Here is a 21,644-nt window from a genome sequence, read left to right as displayed (position 1 = left end):
CTTTTTTGTGAAGTTGTGTCTATGGGTCCTCTGATACACTAGCCTTAGGCGTTAGAAGTTTTCCTGGTTCTCATCCAACTTTGGAAATAATATCTTCTTGCTTCGGGTGTTAAAAGGATTCATACATTATTTATAAGGACTGCTAAAATCTAACTCCTGGATCTAACTTGCAAGATAGAGAGTATAAAAAGTTACATACAAAAAAAAAAAAAAAAGTACAACTGTCCTAATTTCAATTTTTACTCTCTCTTTACAAGTCATGTAGAGCCAGACTGAGTCTGTAATTCTCTCACCTCTCCCTCCCCTACGTTCTGATATTCTTCTACAGATGCTTTGAGCTCTTTAGGATTTGATCTTTCCTGCGTGTTTTTCAAGTTTGATTTTCCAAGTGAAAAAACCCAAAAGGCAGTGCTGTCGGGTAGCTTGTTACACATCAAAGGAGTGGGACTGCTCTGGCAGAATGGTGTTTGTTTACCTCCTTTAAAAAAATCAGACTCGAGAGTATCAAGAAAGTAGCCAGAACAGCACAGCCAAAGTCCTTTTTCACTTTCCAGAGTCGCCTTCCACGCTTTTCTCTTACTGATGCTGTTATAACATACATATATGTTATTTACATTTTGCCTTTTCTTTCAGCTCAAGAGTTCATTGCTAGGTTTTGAACAATACTTTCAACAATCTTCATAAAGAGCTACCAGTGTCTTCTTATTAACTGAAGATGTTTCTGCACTGAACAACGTTCTCACTTCCCGGGTTATATGAAGGTAAGAGATTTTATAGACCAAAAGCATTTTAATAACTACCTATTCTATGCAACTAAAGACAACAGAGAAGTCAAGTCTACAAAGTGTCAGGAAACACATGCCAGCTTGAGCAAGTCCTGCAGTTGTTACTGGAAATAGAACATTTTTCTGAATAACTGCACACACTGGAAGCACTGTATCTGACATTCATTTACAAGCAGATAGTTGTTTCCAACTCCAGTTTCTCTTAGACAAACTGAAGCACACAGAAATGCTATCTGAACACCCTATAAGAAAGGCTGAAGTTATACTTACTACTGTACTTTATTACTGCTTTCTAAATCATTGAAAAATCGCCCCATCCAACATTTATAGCAGCACAGTAATGGATTTCACCTTATTGGTAAGGCAACATCATTTATTCATTGTTACACTAGGCAGAATTTTTGTATGTATTTCAGCCTTTGAGATATAACTTCTTCAAAAAGAATGAGAGAGACAACAGAGCACGATTCTGTCCCCTCCAAAATTTTAAATGAAATAAATATTTTGGGAATTGTGTCATTTTGTTTTGCTCTTTTGGGGAAGAATTATTCTTTTTGTCTGGCATTTTTGCAAACCACAAACTTATACGTGTTTTTTTCCTCCCAAAGCATACACACAGGACGTTCACTGTTTGAAGAGAAATTTAGATGAGGTTACATTTCTTGAACATTTACCTTATTAGCTAGCAATCAAATTTCATGTAGCTAAAAGAAAAAAAAAAAAAAAAAGGAAAACAACAATCTTCCCTTTTTCATTGCCACTGTTAAAATCCTTGGGTTAACTGCAGCTTGCTGCATTTCTACAGTTGGTTTTGCTGTTACAGCAAGCCTCAGCCCCTGCCTCTGCACAAATTTCATAAAGGAAAAGAGAGCACTTGCAATAGCAATGATAAAATACCAGAAATGCTAGCCAATGTCAGTAAAGAAAATTAGAAGCAAGCACTGTGCCTCTAAACAAATCTCATTTCTTTACTTTAAATCAGACTTAACTAGAAGATGAAGATGACTTTAGTTTGGCTTTTTTCTTTTTCTTTTTTTTTTTTTTTTTTCTTTTTTTTTTTCCCCCCCTGTTCCATTTGTTCAACAGAAGTACCCAGTGCTAGGAGCTGAGAATGCTATGCCAGACTCACTATCCCTCCTTCTTCTGCCTTTACCAATTTTACAACTTCTAATACTACGTACAACAGAGGGAGGCTATCACATACGAGGTGCAGTAAAGAATGTTTTTTGTCATCCTAGAACTTAAGCATGTTATAGAAATGTGTGTTGACGTAGCACGTTTTGATACCAGATCACCTCCAAAGCAAGTAAATAATAGTGAAAAACTAGCTTCTGCCACAGCACTGTCACCTGTTTTGACACCATGCTTTAATATCACCTTCGCCTGTGTAATTTGCAGTGACTACACAGCACAGGGATGTACACAAATATGCAAACATGCGAGGACCAAAACTGAAAACAAAATGACTAATTTCGCACCTTCTTGAGAAGAGACGATAGGTGGCATATAGTCCGGGATGTATTCTTTCCTTTCTTCTGCATCTTTACTCCCAGGCTGAGGAAACTGTAGGACATTGTTCTTGCTGACAGGAAATGAAGGGATTTGATGTGCGAAAGTCACAGGTTCAATATTGTGTATATAATCTTCTAGTTCATGTAGATTAACCCCCATGAGCTTAAAGGCATCCCCTACATCATCCAAAATTGGATCTGTGCGGCCATCTGTAACAAAACAACAACATAACAATGAAATTTTTCCAAAAATCCAGGTAAAAAAAATTATCCTGCAGAGATTACATTTTGCCTACTCTCAGTACCAGTAATGGAGATCCACAGCTCTGTCAGGTTTATCACTCACTGAGCTATAAAAAAGTTCTAAGAACATATTTCTGTTAAAAAATGTTTTATTTCAATCCCTACCATTTTAAAGAACTGTATGTCAACAGCACGGCAAGGAAAACTGAGGAAGGCTAACAGGCAGCTGTCCCTGGCAACAGAAAATCAACAACATATACCACTCAAAGCATTCTGATTTCATAAAGTACATTAAAATAAGCAAAACAAGCCCTCAATATGCTCAAAGTGTCCCTTTACCAGCACATAACCGACCAGAGATTATTTTTCAATTTAGAAAATTAATTATTGTATTTGCCGAATGAAACTAGTTCATAGGGAACAAAAAAAGAAGATATCTTGTGTATCTCTTGATAACAAAAATTCTTTACATAGTATCGTTCCATCAGATGGAAGCTTCAGGCTTCATAAGCTATGAGTCACTATACCTACCAGCTAGATATACCTCCTGGCTGAAACACAGTAATATCAACAGCATTCTGATGATGAGGGAATATTCTAGTCTAGATTTTAGGGACCAATTTCCTATGGCACAATTCAAGTTAAACTCTGCAGCAAAAACCTCCTTTTTCTTATAAAAAGTACAATGAAGCCTTACCGGCCAAGCAGTCAGAACCTTGCTTTTACATATTCCCCAGAAGACGACAGTCTAAGAGACTATGTACTTCATTCTACACATGTAATTGGGGTCAGAGATGTAAATTATACAGCACAGAAGTCCTCCAAGTGCCTCAGTTTCCCTAAGGAGACAGAGATCAGTTCCTCCAAACGCCTCCAGAGGGAGAACGGGGCACCCGGCTTCAGACCTACAGCACTGCTTTGAGTCTCATCGTAACTCATCATCATCATCATCAAATAGATGCCTTAAACTACATCTATTTTTCTTGTTATTCTATAAAATAATACTACATTATTGACACTATGGCTTATGAAGATATTATAACCCTAAATGATACGATGCAATTTGGTTGCTAAAGTAATAATGGGAAACCAGCCCACGCTTATTGAAGGAACACAATCACTATTCTGAACTCAGAATCAGAAGGCTCAGCTCTAGAGAACTGGGTCGGGGCAGGGGGGGTCGGAAAAGGATGCTCTTTTGTTCTTTTTCTGAACCTAATCTCCTCTTGATTTATCTTGAAGCCAAAGCAGCCGAGCGGGCTGGTTCTCACATCACTGGATGAATTCAAACCCCCAGCCAACTTCTGCCTGCAGGTACGTTTAGGAAATAAGAATTTTGTTCTAGAATTTCTCTTCTCAGTGAAGATAAGAGTAATGCTCAGATTATGGCTTTGATTCTCAGCTCTGTAACACAGGCCTCTTGTGCGACTGTGGGCAAGGTGCTTGTGTTTTACCTCTCTTGCCTCTTTTGTCCGTATTAAGAGTGTGAACTCCGTGCAATGAGAACCATCTCTTACTTTGTGTTCCTACAATATTTAGTACAAGTGCCAATTATTTCCCCTGCAGACTCCAGGGATAGATAAATCCAGAGGCTTACACAAATGTAATTAAGGCCATCACAATTTTAGGGCAGTTTTGAGATCCCTATAGTTATGGTGCATTTGATAGAAGTGTTTTACCATTAAAAAATTGAACTTAGTTGACACAGACAAGAAATTTTGTATGTCATTTTTAGTCACTCTATAGACCACGCAGATACCTTTGCGCATACTGAACCACTTGTTAGGGCCAAGCTAAACAGCCAGTCCAGATGCTCTTGGAATTCCTGACTGTGCCTCAGCTCTCATTCCCAGAGCAGACATCACCCAGACCCAAAACCCATACCAACAGATAAGGACACACCGTGCTTAACAAAGAATGATTTGGGTTGGACGGGACCTTTCAGATCATCTAGCTCCAACTTCCTGCTGTAGGCAGGGATACCTCTCTCTAGACCAGGTTGCTCAAAGCCTTGAGCTTGGTCTTGAACTATTCCAGGGATGGGGCATCCACAATCTCGCTGGGCAACCTGTTCCAGTGTCTCACCACCCTCACAGTAAACAGTTTCTTCCTGATATTTAGTCTAAATCTACCCTTTTCCAGTTGAAAACCATTTGCCCTTATCCTGCCACTACATGCACTTATAGTCTCTCCTCAGCTTTCCTGTAGGCATCTTCAGGTACTGGAAGGCCAGTACGTACACGTTGCCTTGGAAGGAAAAACAAAACACACAGCCAAGTTCCCAAACTGCAAGACACACATCTGTCCCATTCCAGGGGCTGTACAAGGGTCTTTTGAGAGCCCTGCTCCATGAGAGCCTCCTGCCACCACTACTGACACATGCTTAGGGTGTTTTAGACCAGTTTATCACTGGAATAGGAAAAAGTCTTCAGGAGCTGCAGCACAAGAAGATGTACTGACATCAGAAGCAAGTGAGAAATGCTAAAAAGGGTTTCATCCTACAAGTGGTTACTGAGGATATGTGGTAGAAAAGCAATCAGCTATGGTGTGAAATGTTTTACGGCGTGAAAATATACTGAATGTTTAAGGTATGTAAATATTTAAGCAATTATGGCATTAAAAAGCAAGCTCAGAAGATGAGCATAATAGATAAACTTAGCTTTTTATTTTGAAAAAAAAATATAAGGATTATTTTTCCATATCTCTGACCCAAAGAGTTGATGACAAGTCATTGGGCTTATTCAGAAGTGAAGACTCTGGGAACATGTCATTGGGACCTCTCAGTACTCAAAGGGAGCTTACAAGGAGCAGGAGGACCAAGTTTTTTATTTAATCTAATTGTGATGACTTTAAACTAAAGAACTGGTAGATTTAGATTAGATGTCAGGAGGAAATTCTTTACTCAGAGGATGGTGAGGCACCAGCACAGCTGCCCAGAGAATCTGTGGGTGCTCCATCCCTGGAGGTGCTCAAGGCCAGGCTGGATGGGGCCCTGGGCAGCCTTAGCTGGTGGGGGGCAACCAACCCACGGCAAGGGTTGGAATTGGAGGGGCTCTGAAGTCTCTTCCAACTTAAGGCATTCTATGATAAAACTGACTGAAAACTCAAAGCGTTTAAAAGCTGCAACAGTCACAGTGATGAAAGCACTGATCAGTTCACCTTTTCTAGAAACATCACCTCAGTGAGAAAAACACGAAAAAGAAATTTTGATTTCAAAATACTTATTAACTAAAAATAGAACATAAAAATGCTTTAAATGCAATTTCAGGTGATTCATCAAATTTGAAAAAACTCAAGCTTGTGCCTTTATACTTCTAATAGTTTAACATTTCTCTTCCCTATCTTGTTCAATAGAAATTCACTTAAACAGCAGAAGCCAGACACATTAAAGAGAATGCTGACAAACATGCAACTCTCCTGGTGTTACACAAAAAAAAAGTAATAATTTTATGTATACTGAACTTGTTTTGATATTCTTCAGGTATCTGTGTTACCCTCTGTTTAAAAATTCATATGCTGGCACCATCCAGTAAAATAAGTAATCCAGTGTTGCACAGCAAGTGCCAAATTACAGCTTTGGAGGTCTTGGGTTCCAGTCTCATGCTGCTGCCTGTATCACAATACTTCAAATAATATCACAGAATCATAGAATTGCTTGAGTCAGAAGGGGCCTATTAAGGTCACCAAGTCCAACCTTCCTGCAGTGATCAGGGACACCTACAGCTCAATCAGGTGCTCAGAGTCCATCCTGCCTGATCTTGGATATGTCCAGGACACATGTTCTCTCGGATTGAGAAGAGACACAAGACAGCAGAATGCTTCATCCAGCAAGTTACAACTCTCCTGCTGATCTCAAACCAGCGAAGAATATTTCTCCTGACAAGCTTTAAGCTATACTATCTCCTTGAAAGGCAATGATGCTCTAAAATTGATAGAGCTATGATAACCAGCGGAGCTAAATTAAGTCCCAAACTCATTCATCGTAAAGCTGCAGAAATGGCCATGCAGTCAGCCTTGTTGTGTGAGTAAAGAGGAACCTGCACGCAGAAGTGGATTAAAAACAAAACAAAAAAACAAGTGTCCAGTGAGAAGCTGTCCAGAGTCCAACTGCTGCTCCATGTCACCAGCTGACAAATATTCACATTATCCAAAGAGACTGCAGAGCTAGGGAATGTCACTGGGAGAAACTCTCATTCTCTCCTTAAATTTCATTGCTTGATGCACAAACAAACTTTGTCAGTCCTCCCACATCCTCTCATCTCCCCTATCTAGGGCCCAAAGATCATAGGAGTCAGTGAAAAATTAACAAGTACAGAACAGAAAGTTGCTGTTTTCATGCTTTTTTTTTTTTTTTTAAAGCAGGGTGCAACTGCAGCTCTGAAAGAAATACATTGAGAAAAAATACTGAGTCACTACCCATGCAACATGTGCAACCTATTATAAATAGCTCAGTATTCACTCTCATGTTTGTGGAGAAGAATTTTCAAGCAGTAAATTATTTGGTCTAGGTCCTCAGCTCTGTCATAGATTCCCCGTGCTCCAGTAAGTCACACTGCCCCACCATGCACTGAATACGTGCACCTGCACCGAGGAGTTACTCCAGAATAACAACACATGACTTTCATTCAGCAACCACAGGAACAGTTGGAACCATGCACAATATGTATACACGTATGCCTTATTTGAGTGCACTTCATTGGGGAAAAAAAGGGTCCTGTTAACATCTTGCTATTTCTGCTCAGTCTGCTCCTTTTCCTGGTAAATTTATAAATGTTGAGCAAAAAAATCAAGTTGCTCCTTTATCGCTAGCCAGTAAGAAATTAATTGGTTTAAGACCATCAAAACTCAAGGTTATCAGGCATCCAGAGGTACACCTACTGAAACAAAAGTTACAGAATGTAAGGGGCCCGGAATAGATACCGGTCACAGCATTCAGAAAATCAGCGCAGGGAATTAGCTCACTTAAACTGAGCATCAAATCCTAGTGCTGTAGAGATTACTATTATATACTGATAAGAGTGAAATTTTAAGAAGTAAAATACAAATCTACAATGTAATTTGGGTTGATTCCAGATTAATTCTCCCCATGAAGGAAAATGCTGGTGCACTGTCAGCATTCCCCAAACTAACTTCTACATCTTGTAAAGCCATGCGAAACGTGAGTGCAAAGCGACACAGCGCATGATGGGCAGCTCTCCCCTAACACAACAAAAATGGGCATCTTGGCTTTCAGAAACAGCATGATGCCATTTGTTTTGTAGTTCCAATACCTTAATTACATACTCCAACATGGTTTTCAAACATTTCAGCATAAAAACATGTGCGAAGCGTACTGCATACCAAATAGATTTCCTCTCATGAGCTTTCCACAAACACAAACAGCGTAACACGGCTTACTTCAATAAGCAAACCCTCACTTTCTCTCCTGTAAGTTCACCCACTCCTCCACCCCAACACAGCATTCTGAAGCATTTCACAGCATCAAACATCTCAAGTCCGCTTTGCGAATCGTTTTGTCTTCTATTCACTCCCATCAAATAGAGCTACTGCAAATGCAAAGAAACAACAGCAGAAAAGTAATGAAAATCGTGAATGTGGCTCTCCTAATGGGATGTAACAGCTGGAACAAAGATCTAACACAGCTGGGAAAGCCATCATTTTCTTTTGCAACTGAGAAAATATGTGAACGGCGATGACATGCTTTTCAAACCAATACCACACTGCCTCAATTACGTCAGAGTAAATCCATTCAGTTTTGAATACAAAGATTATGTCCCTCCAGCTGACAGCCCTGCTAACTCAACCCCAACTGGTCGGACTGTGAGATAACACGCTGACAATGAAGATGCTACAATTGGAATTTAATTAATTCTACTTATGCAAAACCATCGTGAAATTCAACTCATTAATCCAGAGTTGGGTTTGTACAGCCACTTCTTTTAGGCGCAAAAGGAAACTATTCCAAAAAATCAGGGAGACATCAGCTGAGCATTGAGGTGCCATTTCACAAACCTTTTAGAGTAACAAATACAGGTATCATTTTAAGAGAGATAAGTAAGGAAATACCATTTGCTGGCATGAAAACAGCACATTCCCTTTCTCCACTGAAGAAAAAAACTAAAAACAAAACAAACAGAGCAGAACTATGATGTCTCTTGCTTCTCCATTCACAGAAAGGAAAAAAAGATTTTCTTTCTGCCCCTTCTTAGGGCACCTGAAGTATAGGGGGGCATCTCATTTCTAACTTCCACTGTGTACTTCCAGTTCCATCAGCAAGGAAAGGCACAAGCTGTATGTTCACCACCTCTGCATCTTTTCCTCCCAGACCTGCAAACACTGAGTACCTGTGGCAGTGTTAGCCAAGCCTGAAAGGCGGGGCTGAGTATCACTTCTCTTCAGATCACTGTAGATTGGTTTACTGCGGATCAGTGATGCAATAAGAACTTCTGCCCCTTGGGAAGATGGCAGAACCACAAGCACAGCATCTTCAGGCCACGTCTGCTCCTCTCCTCACCAAGCTGAGCCTCATCTTGTGAGGGTATTTTCTGTCTTCCAGTCTGCAAACATACCTGGGACTGCTCCAACCCAAATGCAACACTTTGTACTTGGCCCTGTTGAACCTTCTCACCTACCTACTTTTAGAGCCGATTCACATCCCTTTGGATGGCATTTCTCCCTTCTCTGGTGTCAATTGCACCGCTCAACTTGGTGTCACCTGCAAACTTGCTGAAGATGTGCTTGTGTCACCCTCATTTTGTGGTTCTCACATCCCCTTAAGTTAAGCAGAAATGCCAGCGTTCAGTTCACACAGACTGGACCGGAGTTGCCACTTGTCATCCTTCCCACACATCCCCTCCTGCAAAGCAGTGCAGCAACCCAAGCACTGCTCTTATGGCTCCACAGCTCTGAGACACCTCATCAAGTCCTCCTGCACCCATCAGGACACTGTCACTCCCTGCTTCATGCTCATACCCTGAAGCACAGGCAGTCCTCCTGCCCTGTTCTCACTCCCCTGTCACACACCTTGCAGACCCTCCAGCACTCCCAAGCTCTGCAGGGCTATCTGCCTCCCTATAAACATTCCCTGGGGGCTTTGCAAGGACCCAGTCAGCCCTGCAGTCAGACTGTAGACTCGCAGTGTCATCCTCTATCCACTACCAGGGCAATATTTGTTGCTCTCTTTCTCAACTGTCCCCACACAGACATGTTGCATTGTACTCACACAGACTCCTGAAGCTCCCTTCTCTCTCCTCCCACTTGGTATGAGCTTCCTGATCCCTGTCTCTGCCCCAGCAATGCTATCAACAGCTCTGTTCTCCTAATCCCAAATCCAGTAAGGCCCCACACTGCCCTGATACACATTAATCCCTCAACCCAAGCTGCATGGTACCCTACACACATACATCCTTGATCCCACAAGCACAGATCTCTGTGCTCTCTTTCCATATGCATCCCCTCCCCAAAACCAAAACCCCCATATCCTCTCCTATACACACACACCCCAACCCTACACAGTGCAGAGAAAGGGAGGCAGCAGCCCCATCTCCTTGCTACTTCAAAGCTTAATTGCTCCCACACCAACAGTTCTGTAGTCCCAACTCCTTACCCATCTCCCACTAGCCCACAGCCTGACCTCTTCCATCCCCTCACCTCTCACTCAGTTGCCCAAAGACCAAATCCCAAAGACATTCAACATGCAGAAGTGCCCCACAGGACATCTACCTATGCCCTCAAATTATTGCTCCTATCCTTATAGCTCCCAATGCTGCCCTACAGCATTCCTCTCCATACCCCACAGCACTGTCCCACAGCCTCCAAACACAGAGCTGCCCTTCCTGTGACCCCAAAGTACTGCTCCTAGCCCTGTGGATCCATCACTCCCCTACAGCTTCCCATCCCACAGTCCCCAGCACTGTCCTACAGCTCCTAACCCCACAGCCATCCTTTCTATGCCCCAAAGTACTGCTCCTAGCCCAGCAGTCCCCCAACACTCCCCTATAACCTCTCACCACACAGCTGCCCTTCCTATGCCCTCAAAGCACTGCTCATATCCTTGTAGTCCCAAACAATGTCTGAATGCCTTCCTCCTTGTAGCCCCTTGCAGCTGCTCCTCCTAAATACTGCTAAGTACAGCCCCCAATGCTGTCTTACTATTCACAACCCTCAGCACTGCCCACATCTTCCAACCCCACAGCGAGCCCTTCTATGATCCAAAGTGTCACTTCTAGCCCACAGTCCCTAGCACTGCCCCTTACAGCCTTCCACTCTACAGCTGCCCTTCTAATACCTCCACAGTATTGCTCCTACTCCCCTACACAAGAACTCTGGCTTACAGTCTTCTTCCTCACAGCCCCAGGCACTGCCTCTTGGCCTCCAACTGCACATCTGCTTTTCCTGCGCCCCCAAAGTATTGCTCATACTCCCACAGTCCCAACACTGCCCTAAAACCTTCCTCTTCACATCTCCCAGCGCTACCTCTCAGCCTCTGACTGCACATCTGCCTTAGTGATCCCATAAGATTTCTCACATTCTCTTAGTCACAAACACTGTCCTACAGCTTTCCTCCCCACGGCCCCTAGCACTGCCCCATACCATAACTGCCTTTCTAAAGCATTGCTCCTGATCCCACAGCCGTCAACACTATCCTACAGCTTTCCTACCCACAGCCCTCAGAACAAGCCCATGGCTTCCAGCTCCACACCCGCCCTTACCTGACCTCAAAGTAAGTTCCTATCTCTACAGCCCTCAACAATGCCCTACAGCCTCCAAACTCACAACTGCCCATTCTGTGACCCCAAAATTTTGCTCCTGTGGCCCTCATTACTATCTAACAGTTTCTCATCCCGTGGCCCCCATTACTACCTTATAGGCTCCAACCACACATACCCTCTACCTATGCCCCCAAACAATTACCCCTAGCACTACAGCTCCCAACACTCCTTATGCTCTCCTTCTTATAGCCCCCAGAACTGTCCTATAGCATCCAAACTCACAGCTGCTCTTCCTATGCTCTTAAGTATTGCTCCTACTCTCACATCTCCCACACCACCCTACTGTGGGGAGAATTCCTACCCATAGTCCCCAGCACTACCCCTGAGCATCCAAACATTCCCCCACTACTCTGCTCTTATGAGGCCCCATCCAGATTACTGTGTCCCGTCTGGAGTCCCCAGTATAAGAAAGACAGGGAGCTGTTGGAGAGGGTCCAGAGGAGAGCCACAAAGATGATCAGGGGACTGGAGCACCTCCCCTATGAAGACAGGCTGAGGGAGCTGGGCTTGTTCAGCCTGGGGAAAAGAAGGCTGCTGGGTGACCTCATTGCAGCCTTTCAATACCTAAACGGAGCCTACAAACAGGAGGGGAACCAACTCTTTGAAAGGGCTGATAACTGCAGGACAAGGGGAAATGGTTTTAAGTTGTGGGAGGGAAGATTTAGGTTAGATGTCAGGAGGAAATTCTTTACAGAGAGAGAGTGGTGAGGTACTGGAACAGGCTGCCCAGAGAAGTTGTGGATGCCCCGTCCACGGAGGTGTTCAAGGCCAGACTGGATGGGGCCCCGGGCAGCCTGGTCTAGTACTAAATGTGGAGGTTGGTAGCCCTACATGTGTCAGGGGGGTTGGAGATTCCTGATCCTTGAGGTCCCTTCCAACCCTAGCCATTCTGTGATTCTGTAATCACATATCTGCCTCTCATGTAAGCCTACTGTTACAGCCTCCTACACTGCTTTCCTTCCAACCGCCTTCAGCAGTGTCCCACAGCCTCCAAGCCAAGAGCTGCCCTTTCTACACCCCCAAAGAACTGCTTTAATTCCCACAGCCCCCAATATCAACCTACAGTCTTCTTCAACACTGCCCCACAGCCTCCAAACCCAAAGCTGCCTTTCCTGCAACCCCACAGCGCTGCTCTTAGCCTTACGGCCCCCATTACTGCCCTGCAGCCTCCCACCCCACATCCCAATGCCTGCAAAGTATCTCTCCTACACCCGCACGCTCTCACTCACAGAGCTCGCAGTAGCGGTGGCAGCCCCGGCCCAATCCCTGCAGGTACCGCTGCAGCACATCGGTGAGGAGATCGCAGGCCGAAACCTGCACCGAATCCCAGCCCAACGCCTGACAGATCTGCGCCACCGATACCCGCAGCAGCCACCGCGAGTACGTCTCGCACATGCCGGCTGGGCTCGGCTCCGCTTCGCCCGCGCCCGCCCTGGGCCGGGAGGGCCGCGGGAGGCTCACGCAGGGCCCGCCGCCGCCGCCGCCATCTTGGCGCCGCGCTTCGCCCGCCCAGCGCCAGGCAACGCCGCTCCAACGCCGATCGCATCGAGCGGAACCGCCGCGGGGACGGCGGGGCGGGGCGCTGAGCTGTCCTCAAAGTGGGGGGTTGTAGAGCGGGCTTCGTTTGTAGGTGCGGTGTAAGGCTACCGTGTCCCTGCTTGTTACTCACGTGCAGACTCGCTACACGGAGCACCACGTGGCACAGCTATCGCTAACGCTGCATCCCGTTAAATTTAGAGCAATTTCCCGCACTTATGTGCAAGCTGCGGCATTTACGCGCTGTGAGGAACGCGGATCTGAGAGGAAACCAATGAAGAGTCCTTTGATAGCAAAGAGACTTCTCAAGGACACAGGAAGGAGCTTGGTTTAAGACACTTGAAAACAAAATTGATTTTAAAGCCCATAGACTGGTAGATATTTCTCCCTTGAAGAAAAAAAAAAAAAAAAAGTTGATTTATTACATTATATTCCTTCCCTCTCCAATTTCAATACTTCCTCCAGTGCCAGAGCCTGCAATAGGAAGTGAGTAAAACACCCCAGTATAAGCTAAGTAATTCAAGGTGAGTTTGGGGATCTTTTGAGGAGTAGAACCTTGCATGTATACCTCTATGCAGGCAAGAGGTATATACATATATATATATATATATATATAAAACTGCATGTAAGACTAAGATTGCCGTGGTAACCACATTAAAAACACCATCTTTGGGAACAGAAAGCAAAATTGGAAGAAGTTTATAGATATTTGGGGAAAAAAAAAACACCTGTGCAGGCATAGAATGAAAAGGCAAATGAGGATCCAGGAACAGAAACAATAGTTATTTAGTGGTGCAGCAGAGAGGAGCAACACGTCATGCAATAATGGGTGTATGTACACCAGTTGTGCAACTGCTGAACTGTAACTCAGTCATTGTGTGTAACTGGAATGAGAAGCACAGAACTAAGTAAGAATGGTGTTTCATTAGAAGTTGGTTAGTTGACAAGTTAGCTTCTTGATTTATTAGATGATTAGTAGAGTGCTGATTAGCCAATAAACAGTCTAGTCTTTTGGATCAGTCCCATCCGAAGCCTGCTGTAGAGCAGGGAGCTGGACCCATGACAAAATCCTGCAATTCATCACTGCTTAGGACAGGTGTGTGTTCTTTGGTCACTCTCTTCACTTCATTGACAAGCTCTAAGGAATGCTGAACTGGCCTCTCAAATCTTAGAAACATTTGAGTGTTCTAAAAGCCTGCAAACACATAGGCCATTTTCTTAACTGCATTTAGTATCATTGACAGAATTAATGTAAGATTCAAGAACTTGGAAATAACTTCCATGTAGACATGCTATTCCTTAGATTCCTCAAAGAAGTATTTAATGTACCATTAGTACAGAAACTTTGATGTGGAGCAATTGCTGTATCTCTCACACCGACTCTGAAGTCACAGAACATTAGGGCCAAAGCATCTGTATTTCTGTAAAATCAAATGCTTGATTTAAGTGTTCTAAATAAAATTGTGCTTAAAGAATTTCAGGTTTGTGGCTGTGAATGAGGAATTGCACTGATTCAGTAGCACTTGATGCTACAGTTTCCAAGCTAGCTGACTTAGGCATACAACTCAAGAGCAGCTTGAATAAGCAGGTGGCTGCTTATACCTGTCTCAGATGTCAAACTGACAGATGGCTTTGATGTTTATTGCCATATCCATTTTCTTCCCATTTCTGTCTTGTTCATTTTAGAATGCAAACTTCATAGTATTGTGTTTAAGTAAGGTAGATAAGCGTTCCAACTGCATGATTGAGAAAGATTATTCTCCATTCTCCTCTTCAGCACACAGTACAACTTACACAACAAACCACCACTTTTGAACAGTGATAACACAATGAAGACAGAATATCTTACACTCTTCAAAAGAAGCTCCTGCTGGTACGCTTTCTGTACCAGGAATTACAAAATACGGAGCACAGCCTTAAAAACAACCTACATTTCAAAGAGTAGCCAAGTCAAACCCAGATGTATTGACAACCGATAACGTGTTTCATGAAGGAGTTTATTGTAAGAATGTACAGATATTTCTGGGGCTTTGCCACTTCTTCACAAAATAGCAGAGCTGTCTTATTGACAAACACAGGCAAGTTCAATCATACGCTCAGAATTATTCTTCACCTGTAAGGAAAATTGAAGCAAATTAAAATCTTTCAATCAATGCTTCTTTTTAAAATGCAACACCTCTGATTTTAAGTGCATTAACAATTCATTCTTCCCTACTCCCTCCTCCCCTCCAACTCTCTCAAGACTACTTTTATCTGAAACTTTAAATCCTTATTTTACACCTGAAATGAAGTTTGTAGCAATGTTTTACAAATAGACATTTTTAAGGTCACAGCCCAATGCCAGGGCACTATGAAAAAATGAAACAATACTTGCAAATGTAACTCAGAGAATAAAAAACCCACAAAAAACTATCAAATGCAGATGTACTCTATCATGGACATATTTTGTTTAAGACTGAATCTGTCCAAACAGAAAGCAATGGCCGTTTCTTGGATGTGTGGGAGAAGAAATTGTGTCTGACCACTATTGCTGAATTCCGACTTCCTCATCTGACTTCAAGACTGCACTTAAAAATGGTTGAATACAGACAGTCTAGTTTCTATTCCATGACTTTACCTCTTGGATTTGGTCAAACCTCTTTTGCCGATTAATCCCTGGTTAAGATGTTATGAGGAAAAAAAAACAGAACAAGCAGGTTAAGAAGTAAGTCATGCAAATTAAGGCAAAATTATGCACGTATTTATAACTGTATTGTGAGGAGCATAATACAGCTCATAACTGCAATGTGTTATGTATTCCAGACATTTTGTAAATGTACAGAATATTATCACACATATTTACATCTTTGAGTATAGCACAACACTTTTAACTGTTAGATGAAATACACATTATCTACATGCGGTTACAAATTGTGGTCTAAGCCCACATATTTTGTAACCTACAGAACACATAGTTGCAAAACTTCATTCTCAGGGAATGAAGCAATATACTCAGCTTCAACATTTATCATACATATTTCCAGAATCCATTGATGCCAATTATATTTCTCCTTTCAATCCCAAACTCCTGCACGCCACCACAGACTGATTTCTCCAAAGGCATTTCAGTCACCTGAATTGCTCTCTCCACATCCAAAACTGTTCTACAGCAAAGAACTGGGCTGTTTGAGCAGAGTATGAAGAACCCAGGTAGAGGGGGTAGATGAGATATCTACTCAAAGCAAATAAGGAGGAGAAGAAAACACTCTTCCTGCTCACTCAAGGTCATGTGTCAAAGCTGAAGATATAGTCAACCAGCTTTTAAAGAATATCTGGTCAAACTTCACACTTGTTAGTAAATTGCCATAAGCTAAAGAAGAATGGGAGACATGCCATGGATTGTCTTGCTTTTTAAATGCCTTAACCTTCGCCGTTAACCTGCCTGAAGGAGGGCACAAACATTACACGACATTGCAACCACTCCTGTTTCATGTGTATACAGGTACTCACAGAGCAGCAGCACCAGAGATGATCTCAATAAGCTCCTTTGTAATAACAGCTTGACGGGTACGGTTGAACGTCAAAGTCAGTTTGTCGATCATTTCAGCTAGGGAAAAATTAAAGTTGGAATTTAACCATATAATAAGCATTCAAATACAAGTAAAGGAAGTTCTATGAAGAGAATACCACATAGACTTGTAGATCCATGTGAATGATCAAGCAGCTTATTGCACTTTTCAGTTTTCCCTACAGATAATACTACTAACAGACAATCTAAAAAGGAGATAATTTAGCTTGAGGCATCAGAATTAAACATCTGAAGAACAGCCAAAGACTAGTAAATACCATGGGTAGCACATTATTCATTTTTAATTTCAATTTTCATTAAAATGTATTCTTGCATTGTTAATGTCCTTCCATAACCACAGTATTTACTTCAAGTTCTGTTCTGGCAAATTGAGCCATTCTTTACTTCATATTTTTTAATGGAAATTTTATCACTACATTCAAGATCAAGAGATCAGCAGAGACCCACACTTACAATTCCAGGTAACCCTACTGCATGACACATAAGCTTCATTCAGCCACCAGTACTTTTTATGCATCGCTATCTTCTTGAAACTGAAGTCATATCACTATGCCACATTAAACACTGTTAGCCATTGCCCACCAATACCAACCATGTATTCACTGCAGTGCACTCAGTTTGGACACTTTACAAGGTATACTAGCATATTCTCAACTTGCAAAAAATCAAAATCTGCAAACCAACAACACGATAAGACATCAGGAGTTGAAATCCTAGAAAATCCAGAGTAGACTTACAAGCATTTTTGCTTGCGTTGTCCATAGCAGTCATCCTAGCACTCTGCTCACTGGTGGTAGATTCTTTCAGGGAGTAATACAGAATATTTGCTAGTGTAAATTCCTGGTAGTTTCTCAGCACATCAGCATCAATGTCATCATAGATGCTCAGGCTTTCTGCAAAATATGAATGAGCAGAGTCAGAACTGCAGGCTGTACTAATTCTAACAATACAATGTCATATAGAGAACTACTAAGTTTTTTTCCACTTAGTACAGGGTGAAAAATCCCTCCACACTGCCTTAGTTGTACTTTCATAAAATGTTAAATACCAGAGAGAGAATGTATTTTGTGTGTTTTAATTAAGTTTAAAGACTAGGAAATTCAGATCCTGACCAGGGCCAAATGCATTATTGATGTTTTATATTTAATGTTCCTGTACAATGCTGCAAAATCATCTAGGTGCTTTTATTGAGTAGAAGCCACTCATTGCTGAAAACATCGTAAGCAGCAATTTTGCACAGGCATAATTCTTGACTGAGAAAACCTCCATATTAGTACAAGCTCTCCTTCCCCACAGCCCCATGATATGTCAGCTTTGGACTACCAAGATAAAATTGTCTTTTAAACTTGTGATATATGCACAATAATGACTCAATATCATATTCCCAGATGCAGAATATCTTCTCTGTGATTTATTACTTCACCTACCTGGTGTTTTCTAGTTCACTACTTACCAGAACCAGCAACTGTTTCAAAAGAGTAGATGGGTTTTTCATCAGTCTTGTAGGAGATCACAGATCTGAATAAGAAATAGCATAATAATGTTTGTTTGACTGAAGAACCTAAATTGAGCACTTAATATCAAATTAGAACACAGACAACTCCTGGCCTTCCAATTCCTCAAAGTCTTGTTATGCTCCTCATGAAGAGATATCAAATACCCTAAGGATATAATAGACTGCAAATACAACAGCACACGCTATAGAAAGCGAGTTTAGAAACACTACAGAAAAAGAATTTCAACCATATCTATTAAAAATACCCACAGCAAACATGTTCTTCACACGTAATAAGAAAATTCACTGACTTTTCAAGGAAATCTGAACACAAACTCAGTTTTCACATTTTATTTAATTCAACCAATATGCTGTTTTTAAATCTTCTATTCAACACCTTCCTAGTGTAGCTTCAGTTTAATCTTACCTGAACCGATTGTAGATGACCGAGCCTTCATCAAATTCATACCCAGAGTTTAATAACTCTGAAGCAATGATTGAAGCATCTCCAAAGCTAGGAGGTCTCCGCCCCACTTCTTTGAATGTCATCAGGAAGTAATTGCCATGTGTTCTGCAGTAACGTGAAATTTGTGTCAGGAGCAAGTTGGTGCTTTAATGTACAACTATGTGGCACCAAGAGGCAAGCAGTAGCAGTAACTGCTAGTGTTCAAGCACAAAGCATTTCACTGAATTAGAATCTTGGAGAAACTTTGCTTTCCCACCCTGACCCCTCAGTTAAATTATGATACACCAGAACACCAGAATGACCAAGACCCCCCTCCTTTTTTTACCTTTGAAGTAGGCCTCTAATCTTGTCGCCTACACCAACCACCATCACTTCCTTCCCTGCATTGGAGAGGTTGGTAATCTCACTCTTCAAGGTTTTAGCAATAGATGTATGGATAGCACCACACAGACCTCGATCAGAGGACACACCAATAAGGAGGTGCTTCTTCTTGTCCTCGGGTGCTTTAATTTCTGCTTTCTCATACAATGCTGAGAAAAAAAACAAAACAAACAAGATGGGCAAGATATTCAAGGGTGCCAGGAAGCAAATTTGTCCTATCAAAACATCTTTGACTAACTTCAAATTCAATAAATCATTTCCAAAGGGTTTCAAATAACAGCCAGATGAATATTTATCTCCCTCACAATCATTCAGATTTGCAGGTTTGCTGACCAGAAGTGATAAAGAAGTAATTCAAAGCTACCTGCATCTCTGCATCAGGTATTATAGTGAACTTCAACTAAATAATGACACTGACTGCAAATGCAGTGTTTGAGAAGCATTTACAGTTCAAGCATTTAAAAGAAGGCTTGGCAGTATCTTTAAACATTACTACCTTATGCCACAGAAATCCAACACAGTTTCATGAACAACAGAAAAAAGGTCAAAATTGACATTGCTTTTATATTTAAAACTACAACCATGCAACCACAAGAAGCTAAAGAAAAAATATCAGACATGATCATTAATTTCACATCAGCACTCTTACAAATAACTTCTCATCAATTACTTATTAGGAATACTCAAGGTTAACAGCGGCCCACGGATACAAATTTTTATGAAAAAAATATGCTAAGAGGTTAGAAGTCAACACCATGAAAGCATCCCTCCTTTATTTCCACATCACACAGTGCAAGAGCCTTCTCTCACCCAGTGCTCCTGTTCCATATACTCTAGCAGGCTTCAGCTCCCTCTCAGCTCTTGCATACTTTGCTGCAGAAACCATCTTCATGGACTTTGTAATTTTCTGAATGTTCTTGATGGACTTCAAACGCCTGGTAACTAACAAAGTTAAAAGCTGAAGGTCAAAATTGGGCTATATTGGGCACAAGAGATTGAAAACAAGCTATAAAACACAAGCAACAGCTATCCAGAAATCTCTCCTGAAGTTCCTCAAGGAAGATATAAATAAGCAAGTGGTGCACAAATGTAATATATGCTATTAGTAGTAACACCAGCAAAACTGCACAAGTGTATCTTTACAATTACCCAAATGCATCTTTACAATATATTTTTCTCACCATAAATTTTATTTAATATTTACCTCAACATAAGATCCATTTTCTCTTCCCTACTATTCTACTATTTTCTTTTACTTATTTCTCAAATATATAAATTGAGGTATATTGTCAGTTTTTCCTGGATGACAAAGGAAGGAAAAGCAAAACATAACGAAACCAGTCCTAGTGCTATAGACAGAATAAATGCTGTCCTCTGTTCAGGCTGTGTCCCAAAAATACTAATGCAAAAAGGAAACAAAACAAGTGTCCTAACAACAAACACAAGCACAAGACAGTATCCCTGCATAAGAACCCCTTAGTAATGACTTAAAAGAGCAATATCAAAGCAGAACCATTCAGTCAAGCTTTTTATTCTCCAGTGCTGGGTAAACACAGAAACTAAGAGCAATGCAAGTTATGTTCATTTAAAAATGAACAAAAACAGCAGACTTGATGAAGTTAATTTTAAAGCATGTTTGAACAGGACTTGGTTTGCTTACATAGCATCAAAGAAACAAACGACTTGAAGAAACGCCTTTTCTCAATCACAGAATGGCCAGGGTTGGAAGGGACCTCAAGGATCATGAATCTCCAACCCCCCTGCTGCATGCAGGGCCACCAACCTCCACATTTAATACTAGACCAGGCTGCCCAAGACTCCATCCAATCTGGCCTTGAACACCTCCGTGGACGGGGCATCCACAACTTCTCTGGGCAGCCTGTCCCAGCACCTCACCACTCTCATAGTAAAGAACTTCCCCTGAAGGGGAGAAGTTTATGAAGGTCACTTGTTTCATACAAGTGTCAGAGGCTCATATGGCAGTGTTACACTCCACAACAATCACTTCATCCAACAGAAGCCAAGTGAAATCATGCTTTAACCGAACGCCTCCATACATTTCCATTCTGCAAAAAGGGACAGGTCAGGTTGGGGGAAGGACATGGGGACACTCATTCTGCTTGTGCTTGCTTGTTGCAGGCAAAAGCAGCACTTACTGTCTTTCAGAGTTGCCATGTTCCTGACTTGGCCCCTGGAAGTGAAAGCAGGAGAAATTAGGAGAGATCATCAGCTGTCCAGCAAACAAACACCAGTCAAGGTCAGTTCACATAGGAATACCCGTATCTTAATAAGGACACTTCAAACCAGGCCTTGTAACAAACCTTTCACATTTCCCTTTGTGCCCGTGTGACTGACAAATGCAGGCAAAACAAAGCAGGGCATCAGAAGGGCAAAATCCCAAGAAAAACACAGTTGTGGTTTTTTTTTTTTTTTTTTAGACGATTAAAACAACGAAGCAGCGGGGCTCCCAGCACCCAGCAGGTCCTTGCAGCGCCAGCCACCCGCACAGCTCTCCGTTCCCTCACCCGCCCAGCCCCAAACGCCACACAGCGCCCTTCCCCTCAGCGCCCATCGCCACCTCCAACCATCCTGACTGCTCAGCCTCGGGCCCGCAAAGCGGAAAAGAACAGAGAACCCTCCACCTCACCGCCTCCCCCCGCTCCTCCACGAACGGAGCTCCCCAGCCCCTCGCAGGCACGGCCCGGCACAGCCCCAGCCCACTCGGGGCTCCGCGCGTTACCATTGCGGCTGGTATAGCAGGACGGCGGAGCCCCGCGCGAACATGGCGGCGCCTGCAGCACAGCTCCGCTGAAGGTCAGCGCGCCCGCCCCGCGCATGCGCACAGCGCTGCGGGGATTCCTTCCGAGGGCACTCTGCCGCATCCGGGA

At 42.5% G+C, this 21,644-nt stretch overlaps 2 protein-coding genes across 4 annotated transcripts in view; both read right to left on the bottom strand.

The window, feature by feature from the left end:
• The window catches only part of TAF3 (TATA-box binding protein associated factor 3), a 112,910-nt gene extending 100,069 nt beyond the window's left edge, over positions 1-12,841 (bottom strand). The window contains exons 1-2 of the mRNA XM_010714491.2: positions 12,540-12,841; positions 2,264-2,506 (exon numbers count right to left, since the gene is read on the bottom strand). Coding sequence (XP_010712793.2) covers positions 2,264-2,506; positions 12,540-12,705 — 409 coding nt within the window. The 5' untranslated portion in view covers positions 12,706-12,841. The remainder of the gene's footprint in view (positions 1-2,263; positions 2,507-12,539) is intronic.
• Positions 12,842-14,822: 1,981 nt separating this feature from the next.
• ATP5F1C (ATP synthase F1 subunit gamma) lies at positions 14,823-21,622 on the bottom strand. 3 transcript variants are annotated; one of them, XM_003201839.5, is made up of 10 exons: positions 21,497-21,622; positions 20,913-20,947; positions 19,567-19,698; positions 18,701-18,905; positions 18,337-18,480; positions 17,868-17,932; positions 17,152-17,307; positions 16,336-16,432; positions 15,464-15,501; positions 14,823-14,959 (listed from the first exon to the last, which is right to left on the bottom strand). In XM_003201839.5, the coding sequence occupies exons 1-9, from the start codon at positions 21,538-21,540 to the stop codon at positions 15,495-15,497; spliced, it is 885 nt and encodes a 294-aa protein (XP_003201887.1). In that variant the 5' UTR covers positions 21,541-21,622; the 3' UTR covers positions 14,823-14,959; positions 15,464-15,494. The 3 variants fall into 3 exon arrangements, with proteins under 3 accessions (XP_003201887.1, XP_003201888.1, XP_010712693.1); XM_003201840.5 differs by lacking the exon at positions 15,464-15,501; XM_010714391.4 differs by lacking the exons at positions 14,823-14,959; positions 15,464-15,501 and having other exon boundaries at positions 16,332-16,432.
• Positions 21,623-21,644: the final 22 nt, after the last annotated feature.

The sequence above is a fragment of the Meleagris gallopavo genome, chromosome 1, assembly GCF_905368555.1.
Source record: "Meleagris gallopavo chromosome 1, MGAL_WU_HG_1.1, whole genome shotgun sequence".
In the NCBI taxonomy this organism is placed as follows: domain Eukaryota; kingdom Metazoa; phylum Chordata; class Aves; order Galliformes; family Phasianidae; genus Meleagris; species Meleagris gallopavo.
Note: the sequence above shows the minus strand (reverse complement) of the source record. Positions and strands in the feature narration are given on the sequence as shown.

What these genes read in the sequence shown, in the direction of transcription:
- ATP5F1C (XM_003201839.5), bottom strand. Translation starts at nt 21,540, where the DNA reads ATGTTCGCGCGGGGCTCCGCCGTCCTGCTATACCAGCCGCAATG. An exon ending in CATGGCAACTCTGAAAGACA is followed by an intron (nt 19,699 to 20,912) that starts GTAAGTGCTGCT and finishes TAACTTTGTTAG; the next exon opens with TTACCAGGCGTTTGAAGTCC. An exon ending in ATATGGAACAGGAGCACTGG is followed by an intron (nt 18,906 to 19,566) that starts GTGAGAGAAGGC and finishes TTTTTTTCTCAG; the next exon opens with CATTGTATGAGAAAGCAGAA.